The following is a 13,749-nucleotide window of genomic DNA, read 5'->3' as shown; positions in this document are numbered from 1 at the left end:
TTGAAAAAAGAGATTAGCAGGTGATTTCTGCTTTCCACCTCTCCACATTTCTTTTCTTAGGCAGCACAAACTTTCTGCTTGAGTGGGGAGGAGGGTGGTATACAATACCACAATTAATGTTTCACATCCCACCATACATAATAGAAACCTTTTCAAAAATTTTTCTTTTATTTTGGCTGTGCTGGGTCTTCGTTGCAGTGCGCAGGCTCTTTGTTTCCGGCTTCTCTCTAGTTGCAGCACACGGGCTCTCTAGTTGTGGCACGCAGGTTTAGTTCCCCCACCACATGTGGGATCTTAGTTCCCCGACCAGGGATCAAACCCCCAACCCCAGCATTGGAAGGCAGATTCTTAACCACTGGACCACCAGGGAAGTCACGAAACCTTTTTTTTTTTTTTAACCTCAGGGACTTCAAAAATGCTGTTACCCTGCCCAGAACATTCCCCCCACTTCACTCCATCACGCTTAGGTCCTACCTGAAGCAAACTACAAACTTTACCAAGGGACATAAATTTTTTTCATAAAGTTAAAAAGTCATATCATGATTATTTTCACAAGAAGACCACTTTTTAAAAATATAATTTCTTACCAAAATTGTTTTTAAATTTAACAAAATTCCAAGATAAATTCCAGCATGATTTTTTTAATTGGCCAAATGATTTTAATCTTCATTTGGAAGAAGAATAAATGCATGAGAATAGCTAAGAAAATGAAGGATAGGAGGGAATTTACAGCCATGGTCTGAGGAAGGATGGCTGATTCTATTTCAAAGATTGAAATGATTAAAGCGAGGTTGATACATTGATGACATAAAAATGTAAAACTTTCCTGCATCAAAGTTATAAGCACAACTAATTGCCACATATCTGACAAAGGATTAACAGTGTTATATAAAAGTCAATGAGATTTTGAAAATCCAAAATAAAAATAAGCAAAGGACAATTTTATTTAAACAAAAAACCTCATGCAAATGGTCAATAAACATGGGAAAAAATGTTCAATTGTTCTCATAATGAAATAAATACAAAGTTAAGTAGAAGATAATTTCTTACCTAATAAATTGAAAAAGATTTTTTTTAAATATAATTTGAAATGTCTGTTAGACATCTAAGTGGAGATATTGAATAGGCAGTTGGTTATATGAGCTTAGTGTTTGGGAGAAATCCAGACTGGTAAATAAATTATATTTAAAACTACTCGAGTGGTTACACATTGTGACTGTATTTAATCCCACTGAATTGCACACTTATGAATGGTTAAAATGATAATATTATGCTGTGTATATTTTACCAAAACAAAACAAAAATCATGAGACTGGATGGGATGACCAATAGAATGAGTGAGGATAGGAAAAAAAAATTTCTGAGACCCAAACCTTGAGGCCCAAGTGTTTGGCATCATTGTGGCTCAAAATTATATTGACCTTAACCTATAATTTGAAAAACATTTTATATTACCTAAGCTTTTCTAATTTTTTTCTATTTATTTGTCCCCAAAAGTCTTAATGAGAGTATGAAGTCTGGGGGACTTCCTGGTGGTCCAGTGGTTAAGAATCTGCCTTCCAATGCAGGGGACAGGGGTTTGATCCCTGGTCGGGGAACTAAGATCCCACATGCCTCGGGGCAACTAAACTGGTGCACTGCAGTTACTGACCCCACAGACCACAACTAGAGAGAAGCCGACGCGCCACAACGAAGAGCACGCACGCTGCCCATGCACCACACCTAAGACCCTGATGCAGCCAAAAACAAATAAATATTTTTTAAAAAAGAGAGAGAGTATGAAGTCTAAGTACTCCTTTCTCTAATGATATCTCTGCCTCTTTTCAAGGATTCAGACTATGTTTTACGAAATATGATGGTCACAGGGCACCTGGGTCTAACAGAAATCCACAGGAATCCCCCTATCATCTTTAGGAAGACTTGCATCTTCAGGTATGAGACATACCTCATGGTCTGTTTTATTTGACTGCCAGCTTCTGCCTCTTATTAATATACACTGGCTCTCATTCTGATTGGGTTTTAAAGAAAAATTACTGCAGACCTTTGTCTGCCTGGGTCCTTTCCCCCTCAAGTCCTTTTTAAAACAGATTTCAATTTAGTGTTTTATTTTCTATAATTGTCCTGTAAACATGGAATTAACAAAAACCCACCATGGTTATGAAAAATACACCCACATCACTTAATCAGAGCTCATCCTCTTAATGTTAACTAGCCTGTGGACTTGTATTTTTTATTTAAAGAAGACAGTCTGGGGCAAAGATGGGGAGGAGGCAAAGAATGTTGCCTTTAATAAACCCCCAGTTCTAGATAACCTTGAATGCCTCTCACCTGTGGAATGCAAAGACTATTAAACTGTGGACAGATGCAAAACAGATCTTAACTAGAATACATCTTTTGCAAAAAGGGACCACTGCTTCTTAGAGGGTCAGCATAGTTGAATAGGCGGTAACCTATCTCAGACTAGTAGGCTAATTTGACATTTAAGTACCTATGTTAATTCAATTTCAGTTTGGCCTCATACCAGAATGTTCATTCAGTTTTAAGCTCTTTTCCATACAGTTATTCCTTGTGCTGGTCAAGAGTTCTACAGGAGTCCTTGTAACATCCAGACTTATAACCTCGGATTTCTGTGTGTAACTTAGAGTAGGTGCTATTTTTTTTTTTTTTTTTTGGCTGTACGCGGGCCTCTCACTGTTGTGGCCTCTCCCGTTGCGGAGCACAGGCTCCGGACATGCAGGCTCAGCGGCCATGGCTCACGGGCCCAGCCGCTCCGCGGCATGTGGGATCTTCCTGGACTGGGGCACAAACCCGTGTCCCCTGCATCGACAGGCGGACTGTCAACCACTGCGCCACCAGGGAAGCCCAGAGCAGGTGCTTTTTGAGGACCTCTGTTGACCAAGAAAGCTTAGCATGATGCATCATTACTATGGTTATCATAAAGACACAAAGTGATGGCTCAGCTGCAGCAAGGGGTAGGAATAGCAAAAGAAGGACATAACCTTCCCTATCATCATAGGATTGATGTTATGAACTATAAGTGTGCTTTTTTTTGGCCATGCCCTGCAGCATATGGAATCTTAGTTCCCCGACCAGGGATCGAACCCCTGTCCCCTGCAGTGGAAGCACGGAATCCTAACCACGAGGGAATTCCCTCAACGTGCTTTTGAGGCTATGCAAAGCACCAACATTTTTACAAATACCTCAAAGGAATGACATCTCAATATCATGTAAGGACTTCCCTGATGGTCCAGTGGTTAAGACTCTGGGCTTCCACTGCAGAGGGCGGGGGTTTGATCCCTGGTTAAGGAAGTTCCGCATGCCAAAGTTCGGCCAAAAAAAAAAAAAGATACACTCAATATCATGTAGATGGGGAAAGAGAGAAAGAGATAAAAAGAGATACCTCACTAGAGAAAAAAGAAGCCACTACATTTCTATGAAAACCGCAGGTCCCTCACTGAAGCAGGTGCCCTGCCCAGATCCCCATGTACCTTCTGCGAGGGGCCAGGTCCTACTGCTAATGACTTACACTGTAACTTTCTCTGGAGGAGCACCCTTGAGCAATGGGAGCCTCTCACCAGGAGGTGCCTAAGAGTTCTGTAAACACCCTCTCCACACACAACCCAAGCAGATTAGAGCTCTAATGACTGACAAAAGGCCTCTCCCCTGCCTCAAGGTGGAGCAGAGTCTGGGCACAATTTGCCTTCCAGAGCTCCCCTTGGGATCAGACTGAGGCTAGAGTTCACCTGAAATCACATTCTTGCTTAGCTCCTCCCCCTTGCCTATCGTGCTTTTCTCAGACCCTTACAGGTTTCTCCTGAGAGCACTCCCTCAATAAATCATTTGCACAGAGCATCCCTTTTCTCAGGCTCTGCTTCTAGGGCACCTGACCTAACACGCTCATTGTTCCTTCAGGCATTCAACCAATACGTATTGGACAATATTTAAACAAAAAACAAATACCCTCAGATAAGGATAAGTATATAGTAAAAACAATAAGGCAGAGTATTAGGGTGGAGCGAGACTCAGGTGCAGCTATTTTAGATTGTGGGGTCTGGGAGGGCTTCTCTATGAGGAGCTGAGGGAAAGACCCCTGTGAACTCAAGGGGTGGAGTGGTCCAGGCAGACGAAACAGCAACAAGGGCTGGTGCGGCTGGAGTGTAGTAGGCACAAGAGAAGATGATTCAGTATGTTTGGGTGGAATGTTATGAACAGGCTGTTGTTTTATATCCTTATGCTTATTTGGTTTTGGTTTCAGAGATTTCCTCTTTAAGTGTACAGACAGTTCAGAAGTTGTTTTGGCCTCTGTCTGTGGAGAAAACCACATAGTAGTTCCACTTCGTGAGAGAACAGGAGAAGCTTTGGGAGCTCTCGATGTTAACATTGGCAGAAGTAAGATGTTGTTGTATCGAGAATTTAAAGATCTACAGAAAATGACGAAAGTGATCCAAGTTGCCTGCAATGAAATACTGGGCGAATTATCTGGAGAAATAAAGAAAAACTATATCTTAGGTATTGTACATGTGGCGACCATCTGAATTCATGGATTTAAAAAGTTTTGGGGAAATCACAGACAATGCAATGCAGGATGCATTTTCTAAAATGAACTGTTGCAATATATAGATCTTTCCACATGGAAGGATTTCCTTCTTGCAGTCTTGGGCTGATGAGTATGGGCTATAAATTCTAGCAAAGGGTAAGGAATCACATTTTCTTGGCTAGAGTCATGGTTTTAGAACTGGAAGGACTCATAAAGGCAATATACAAGTAGCATTTATTGGGTTGGCCAAAAAGGTCATTTGGGTTTTTCTGTAACATCTTATGGAAAAACCCGAATGATCCTTCTGGCCAGCCCAATATTAAATGTCACATCATGTGTCAAGCACTTTAAATATGTTATTTCAATTGGTCCTTACCATAACTCTATGAGGTGAATGGTGATTATTTCATTTTACAGATGAGGAAAGTAAAGTTCAGAGAAACAACTTGCACCAAATCACATAGTTAACAAGTGGTGAAGGCTGGATTTGCACCCCAGTTTGGGTGCTCTTTTCAGTACATTACACAGTGCTAACTCTTCGGAACATCTCATTTTACAGATAAAGAAGCTAACGCCCGTCAAAACAAAAGTCCAATAGCAAGCTAGTGCACGACAAAGTACAGGCCCCCGGTCCTTATGATTCCACATTCACTAGGCTACCCTTAGCACAAAATCAGTTTGGGCAGAAGGGAGGGAAGAAGGAAGCATGGAAACCTTTGGCTGCCTAGAATGGAATGACCAGAATTAGTAGAGTAACACTCTGGTGGGGTAAAACTGAAAATTTCTAGCCACTACACAGTGTGGGAGAAGAAGAAAAGAAAACTCATGTCTTTTGAGCATCCACTATGTGTAAGACCTGGGGCTAAGCACTTTTACATATACCATCTCCTGTAATTCCCACAGCTCAACAGGGAAGTAGGGATCAGCTCTATCCTCACAGAAAATGAAAAGGAGGCTCAGAGAGACCGCAGAACCAATAAGGGGGAAAGTAGGTATTCAAACCAAGATCTAACTCCAAAAAAGTTTCCACATTTCCTCAAAGCCTCTTCCTGTGAACTTCACCAGGTGTAATTCCATTTTTGCCTTTTGATTTCGTGACTAGAGAAACTGATTGTTTAAAACCATAGGATATGGTCTTCTTCTTCCTGAAGAAAAAAAAAAGTTTTACTATGTTATGTTCAGAATCCTATTAAAAAGTAGTGTGTGTACTAAACAACAATGTGGGATGTCATTCAATCATTCCAGAAATTGAAAATGTGGGAGCAGTCCAGCGGGCAGGCATTCTCTTCTTCCGAGTCATGCTGAAAGAGCTACAACAGTGCCTCCGGCTGCTTACCTCCATGGACTTTGTGTCACTGTTGCTCTATGATTATGATCTTCTGGCAGAGCCAAAATCACCAGACAGCCAGTCCCAGGAGTTGGAAGCCAACATAAGACTAGTACAAGACATCCTAAAAGGGATTATCTTGTTCTTTCATCCAGAATTGGAATTATCAAGTGACTTAGGAAATTGGGATCAGTGTAAACTGGTAAGTTTTTTTTTAAGTACACTTTATTGAAAAATATCCTACACAAGTTTAGATATACAAATCATAATTGCACAAATCCTAAGTATACAAAGGCAAGAATTTTTACACAATGAACATTTGTAACAGGCACCTAGATCAAGAAACAGAACATTAGTGGCATCCCCAAAGCCGTCCTCTGTACCGTACCCTCTCCCATCACCAGCTTCTCACACACACACACACACACACACACACACATACACACTCACCCTCGGGTAACCAGAATCCTGACTTCTAACACCATAGACTGGTTTTGCCTGTTTTGAAGTGTATATAAATGGAATTATGTAAACTGATGAATTGGGCACTCTACTTCCACTTGTTGATGATTCCATAACTTTTGTTCTTTGTTCACAGTACGTTAACCAATACTTAGTCGAGAATATTTGTGACTTTGATCCAACTGCTAGGAAACTGAAGGTTAATTTAAAGCTCATTGATGAATATATCAGAGGTAAATTTCCACTTAATTTTGGTCTAAATCTATACCAAGAGCAACAAAACACAGTTGCAATCCAGAGACTTTTATTAGAATAAAGCAAGTGGCTCATACATTCAATTTTTAGGGGAAAATAGTTCTGATTATAGTCTTCTAAAAGGAGGGGCATTGTCTGTAATCTACTGCAATCCCCAAAGTGACTGTCTGTGCCACACGTATGAGAATTCAGAAGCACCTCTGTCTCCCACTTATTGACTACATGTTCATAATTCGCTAAAAAATAAAAGCAAATAGGGGCTGCAGTGAGACTAGGAGACAAGTATGTTAAGCAAAAAGGCAGCTATTATCTTTAGTTCCCATGAAGAACCGAAGAAAATAATAGATTATGAGTCTTTATAGACTAGTAATGTAGACTTTTTGGGAGGAGCATCAGCAGGAATCAAAGCAGTGAGGCTCCCAGGTTGGAAAAGGTGATGAGCTCTTTGACCACAGAGAACTGGTAACATATAAGGGTAAATATGCATATACAAGCACACATTTCTCTATGTGTGTATAGTACCCCACCAGAGACCTAAGGCCAGTTTTGTTTTGTTCTGTTTTTGTTTTTTGCTGCTCGGCTTGTGGGATCTTAGCTCCCCAACCAGGGATCGAACCTAGGCCCTCGGCAGTGGAAGCACAGAGTCCTAACCACTGGACAGCCAGGGAATCCCCCTGAGGCCGTTTATATGAATAGAACAGTAAAGAGCGAACTTAAAAATTTGGTTCTTTTTTTTTTAACTCATTTAGAAAACTAATCATTAATTGGAAAAATGGCTCTGTAGAAATCTCTTCACTAAGCCTATCCATCTCTCCCCCACTCTCTTTGGAGACTCTGGACCAAGTCACAAGGGTTTCTAGACTTCCGTGACACCTATATTAGGCAGAGTGGCTTAGAATCAGACTCCTAGGACAAGAGAAAGGAAAAGGCAACTCGGGGGAAGACAGCCACACTCTTCAGGCTGTCTGTGGCAGTGGAAGCACGTAGCACAGCGGAAGCACAAAGCAGTGAGCGAGGACGGGTGGATGAGAGAGAGAGAGATCTTCTGGCTTAGGAAGGAGAGATACTCCCAGAAGTTCGGGAGTGCTAGACACGAGATTCACATAAAAGTTAACATGGGGCTTCCCTGGTGGCGCAGTGGTTGAGAGTCTGCCTGCCGATGCAGGGGACACAGGTTTGTGCCCCAGTCCGGGAAGATCCCACATGCCGTGGAGCAGCTAGGCCCGTGAGCCATGGCCACTGAGCCTGCGCGTCCGGAGCCTGTGCTCCGCAATGGGAGAGGCCACAACAGTGAGAGGCCTGCGTACCGCCAAAAAAAAAAAAAAAAAGTTCACATGAATTCATGTGGACCGAGAGTGGTGTGAGTAAAGATTAGAATTCCTGTTTGGAAGGTCTTCTGTGTGCCCTCAGGGCCATGGACTGATTCACAGAGCCTCTGCATTCACAGGTGTTGCAGTTATCACTTCTAAGGTGCTGTTTAAGGAAAACAGTAACGGCAGCAACAACAAAAACGAATACGTGTTCACTATATATTTGTATACACTGTACTTGGTCTATACTTGTTCACTGTTCACTGAGGACTTAAAACTCTAGCAGAAATATTTTCTATGTCAGTGCCTAGTTGCTGCTCTTCCCTTTGGAGTAGATTTAGTCCCTGCCTTGGGCCTGGCACTGCCCCATGTGTGACCCGTTTGTCTAATTGAGATTCTCCCTGAGTCCCTACTCCACTTTGGTCCCCATCCAACCTGCCAGCCCCTTGGCCTAGAACCAGATCCTGCTGCCACTTGTGTCCCTTCAGACTGATGTTCCCCTTCTTGGGCAAGGACTCAGGTACCCCCCCAAGTGTCCAGTCCAGTCCCTCTGTCAGATAGGAGCTAGGGATGAGGATCAGGCCCCTCCCCTCTCCACCTTGAAGGCATGTTCAGGAATTGGCTCTCAGCCCTTAATAAAGGCATCATCCATGGCATTGTACCAATGCTTCAAGGGAGTTTCTTCAGGCTCACCTCCGATTTGCCTATCAGAACTACCTCCTGTTGTCATATATAGCTCTTTTGTTTCAGGAAAACATGCAAATTTCTGTTTCCTTTGCTTGCCCCCACTTTGGACTGTGCTAGCTGATTCCTGAGTAGCCTTGATCTCCAATGCTCCCCAGCACTTTCTCTTCCAGCAGTGTCCTCAGGTGCCAGGAATTCCAACTGCAGTTAACAGCTCGATTCAGCCAGAAGCTAATATCCCCTAGGCTCCCCTACCACGGCCACCAAACCTTTAGCATTACCACAGTCTCTGAATCAATCAAGAAAGTTCAGACCACCCAGGTACCAACCCTCTCTCCTTCAGATGCAATTGTATCAGGAAATTCTAAGCTCCGCATTTGGGGAAAGGAAAGAGAACTCTTGGGGCACCCTTCTGCTTGTGCCAGAAAAAGAGGAGTCTTCTGGCAGGGCACTCTGCTGCCCAAGTTTATCTGAGCCTTCTTCTAGAAGTAAGTAAGGCCCCTACTCAATGACTCCACCCAGCATGAAATGCCACCAATACCTATAGGTTCTGCCCAGGATGGGGAGGGACTTTTGGCATAGCTCCAAACTCACCAAACCTTCCAAACTGATGATTTTGCCAAGAAAACAGAGTCAGGGCTGGTGATGTGCCCACACTTTTTTAGGGCTTCTGCTTCCAACTCTCACTCCACTTCATCCTAGCTCTAGCGAGATCATACGGTATTTGTCTTTGTCTGACTCATTTCACTTAACCTAATGCCCTGAAGTTTCATCCATGTTGTTGCAAATGGCAGGATTTCCTTATTTTTTATGACTGAACAATATTCCACTATATGTATATATCACATTTTCATTATTCATTCATCTGTCAGTGAACACCTAGGTTGTTCCCACGTCTTGGTTATTGTAAGTAACACTGCAGTGAACATGAGGGGTGAAGATATCTCTTCAAGATAGTGATTTCATTTCCTTCAGATGTATACCCAAAAATGGAATTGCTGGATCATATGGTAGTTCTATATATAATGTTTTGAGAAAACTCCATATTGTTTTCCATAGTGACTGCACCAATTTACATTCCTACCAACTGTGCATAAGGGTTCTCTTTTCTCCACATCCTGGCCAGCATTTGTTATTTCTTGGGGTTTTTTTGTTTGGTTGGTTTTTGTTTTGGTAATAGCCTTTCTAGCAGATGTGTTGTGATATCTCATCGTGGTCTTGATTTACATTTCTAGAAAGGGTTATTTTATATTCTGGTGGAATTCCAGGCAGCTGTGTCCCACCTTTATATTGAGACTGTCACCTTTGCAGGAGCACTGGGCAACTTTGTTCAGCAGGCTTGGCTTCCCAAGACTATGCCATTGCATGTGAATGTTGCTGACATACTTCCCTGTGGGGGACCCACTGACTCCAGTGACCACTCCCGGACAGCTGTGCATAGTGCATCAAAAGCCTGCTACCCTCTGTTACTCTGCCTAAAGTACTCATGTAGCTAGCCTTCTCTACCTGAAGACCTGTGACCTGACCACCTTGTAATGGATCTGTTCTCCTCACTCCATTTTGGACCTCTGATGCCAGCCTTGCCTGGTTTTTCTGTCCCATGTCGCCTTCCCAGTGGGTTTGGACAGATGTTTTCTACCAGGAAATGTTCTCAGACCTAGAGGTAAGAAGAGCTGTCTCCCATTCCAAGTGTGACCACAATCACTTTGCTATCTAGAAACTGTGTTTCTGCAAGTAGCCATACTTCCTCCCCACACCTAAATCCAAGCGTCTATAGGTGCACAGACACTGGTCTCAGCAGGAGTTCCCCAGGCCCTCCACTTTTCCTGCGAGAGACCCAGGGCTCCTCTTCCAAAGCGGCCACAGCCTCAGTGCTATCACCATCTATAAAGAAACTCACCAGCTTCCTCCATAAAATACCACCATGATCCTCCAAGAATGACAATGGAGGGAGATGCTCTACCATCAGGGGGCAGGACTGCTGGACTCACAGCCCTGATTAACTTCTGTCCTCAAGATTCACCTTTCCCCCCGGGAGATCTTTCCCTAATTGCTATTGCCACCACCGTGGTGGCTCTACTGAGTGCTGTTCTCCATCCCTCTCCACTCCAGAAGTGGGGCAAGACTCTCTCCTTCACCTCCCACTGCACAGCTAAAGATCAGACAGGATTCTACCAACCATCCAGAAATAGCAAATATGAATACAGCACTGAACTGAATCTGCAACTGTGAGGATGTGCCGGGTTCTTTTAAATGAGTCAGAATGAAATGGACAAGAAACCAAGAAAATTGTTTTGTCCTATTTGGCTTGGATTTGGTTACAGTTCCCTACCACCTTTTCAAACCTAGTATTCTTAGATAGTGGCCTCTTCCAAGACTTGTCCCTACTTGTCGGAAAAGAGCTGCTATCACAGTTAGATCTGGGTTTAAGAGGGAGTCTAGAGTGTGATATTTATGAGTTGCTCACGAATTTCAGGCTCTAGAGGTAGAAACATCCATTCCGTTCTAGAATAGATTCCCTTGTCCTGAAAAGAACCGCTTAAAGGGCCCTTTTAGTTAAGATATGAGACAAGTACTCACACACTGTTCAGGAACTATTTTGGAATTTGTTAAAGACCTGGGGCCTAGATGCTTGCCCATTTCCCATGCATTTCCCTTCCAGTTTCAAGTCATCTGGGGGAAAAAAAAAGAGAAAAATTAAATTAGCTATTTTCTTTCATTCCTTATCACTCCTTCTGATGTTAAATTTTGAAGTTTTCCAATAGTAGTTATTGAATTATGAGAAAAATGGTTTTGTCAAGGTAACATCCCATTGCTTTGATATCTGATAAAGGCTGTTGAAAATCAGTTTAATGAGAACATTTTTCTATTTAAGGCAAACATATTTTCCAAGTTCCTTTGTCACTCATTTTTTTCATTTCAGTGGATGTTAAAACAATCTTTTATCCCAAAAGGATTATAAAAATTATATCATACTTTTTTTTTTTTTTTTTTTTTTGCGGTACATGGGCCTCTCACTGTTGGGGCCTCTCCCATTGCAGAGCACAGGCTCCGGACGCGCAGGCTCAGTGGCCATTGTTCATGGGCCCAGCCATTCCGCGGCATGTGGGATCTTCCCAGACCAGGGCACGAACACATGTCCCCTGCATCGGCAGGCAGACTCTCAACCACTGCGCCACCAGGGAAGCCCTATATCATACTTTTTATTAAAGTACTTTAAAAGGTCAAAAGCCTTCTAACAAAGAAGTCACTAGCCCATCCCTTTCCTCTCTTTTCCCCAGTTCCTCTCGCCATGCAATTCTTTTTGACTCTTTTGACTGTTTCTTCTGTTGTTTTCAAATTTTCTATATTTCTAATATTATGCACTATTGCTATCTTTTGAGTCATTAACTTAAGCCTTGTCAAATGATTTTCTTCTTATAGATGAAAGTTTAGTTCTGTTATACCACAATTTTCTTACCTTGCCCTCCCAATGAAATTGTATTACTATTTGGAGTTAAATCCAAATGCAATGTTTACATGATTTTGCCTATTCAGATATCCACAGCTGAGCATTGTAGCATATTTTGATCATTCCTTTTTCATTTTTCTTTTTCCTGAAGTAAATAATTGCCTTTTATTTTTTAAATTGCTTAGTTTTCTTTGTACTTCATAATTATTCTCACCCCTTCTATTTGTCTCTCCGTATTTTTAATTCCCAAAAGGTCAGTTTTACCAGGTAATTTTTGTTGGTTTCAATTTCTTTTTTTCTTGAAGCCATCCTTTCTAGAGATCTTAATTTTCTTTGAATCTGGGGCCTTCCCCCACCCCAGATCTGCTCCTTAGCTGCCTTCCTGAAATTTATTTTGCTGCCGTCAGAGGCATTTACTTTGCCATTCTTTTCGTTCATTCTTCCTCGATCTACTCCCATGTTTTGAGGTAGCATATCTCTAGTAGTTTCCTGAGCACTAGTGCATGAATGGTAAATTTTTTGAGACTTTTCACGTCTGAAGATGTTTTTATTCAACTGTCACATTTGATTTGTAGTTTGCTAGGAAGTGTAATTTTAAAGACATTGCCCCATTGTCTTTTTTTTTTTTTTGGCTGCGTTGGGTCTTCGTTGCTACGCCTGGGCTTTCTCTAGTTGCAGTGGGCGGGGGCTACTCTTCATTGCAGTGCGTGGGCTTCTCACTGCGGTGGCTTCTCTTGTTGTGGAGCATGGGCTCTAGGCACGCCGGCTTGAGTAGTTGTGGCACGCGGGCTCAGTAGTTGTGATGCACAGGTTTGGTTGCTCCGAGGCATGTGGCATCTTCCCGGACCAGGGCTCGAACCCATATCCCCTGCATTGGCCGGCGGATTCTTAACCACTGCGCCACCAGAGAAGTCCCCCATTGTCTTCTTTTAGAAATTGAGATATAATTCACATACCACAGATTTCACTCTTTTAAAGTATACCATTTAGTGGTTTTTAGTATGTTCACCAGGTTGTGCAATCATCACCACTATCTAATTTTAGAATATTTTCATCACTTTAGAAAGAAACCTGGTACCCATTAGCAGTCACTCTCCTTTGCCCCTCCCCACCCCAGCCCTTGGCAACCACTAATCTACTTACAGTATCTATATATTTGCCTATTCTGGACATTTCATATAAATGGAATCATACAATAGGTGGCTTTTGTATGTGGCTTCTTTCACTTAGCATAATGTTTCAGGGTTCATCTATGTCCAAGCATGTACCAGTACTACTTCATTACTTTCTTATAGCTGAATAATAGTCTATTATAAGGATATACCACATTTTATTTATCCATTTATCAGTCGATGGACATGTGAGTTGTTTCTACTTTTTGGCTATTATAAATAATACTGCTATGAATATTTGTTTACAAGTTTTTTTGTGAGTATGTGTTTTCAGTTCTCTTGATACATAACTCCGAGTGGAATTGCTGGGTCATATGGAAACTCTATGGTTAACTTCTTGAGGAAATGGCTCCGTTGTTAGAAGAAACTTGGAAACTTCCAAGCTTGCTGTTGAAAAGAAGTCTGAAGCCTTTCTGATTCTGCGCATGTAACTTTCAGATTCTGTGCATGTTTTGTTTTGTTTCTCTCCAGAAGCTATAGAATTACTCCTTTATCTCCAAGACTGTGAAATTTCATAATGATATATCTTGATGTGGGTCTGTTTTCATCCA

At 42.1% G+C, this 13,749-nt stretch overlaps 1 protein-coding gene across 7 annotated transcripts in view; it reads left to right on the top strand.

Moving 5' to 3' along the window:
* The window catches only part of EFCAB5 (EF-hand calcium binding domain 5), a 114,145-nt gene that overhangs the window by 94,882 nt on the left and 5,514 nt on the right, over positions 1-13,749 (top strand). For 5 of the 7 annotated variants that reach the window (XM_067715338.1, XM_067715344.1, XM_067715341.1 and 2 more), the window contains 4 exons: positions 1,829-1,932; positions 4,256-4,509; positions 5,783-6,066; positions 6,463-6,559. In XM_067715338.1, the coding sequence (XP_067571439.1) occupies positions 1,829-1,932; positions 4,256-4,509; positions 5,783-6,066; positions 6,463-6,559 (739 nt within the window). Of the gene's footprint in view, positions 1-1,828; positions 1,933-4,255; positions 4,510-5,782; positions 6,067-6,462; positions 6,560-13,749 lie in introns of those variants that run through there. The other 2 variants (XM_067715342.1, XM_067715343.1) reach the window with 2 other exon arrangements.

The sequence above is a fragment of the Pseudorca crassidens genome, chromosome 19, assembly GCF_039906515.1.
Source record: "Pseudorca crassidens isolate mPseCra1 chromosome 19, mPseCra1.hap1, whole genome shotgun sequence".
In the NCBI taxonomy this organism is placed as follows: Eukaryota; Metazoa; Chordata; class Mammalia; order Artiodactyla; family Delphinidae; genus Pseudorca; species Pseudorca crassidens.
The sequence above is the reverse complement of the archived record's forward strand: the minus strand, read 5'-3'. Positions and strand labels throughout refer to the sequence as shown.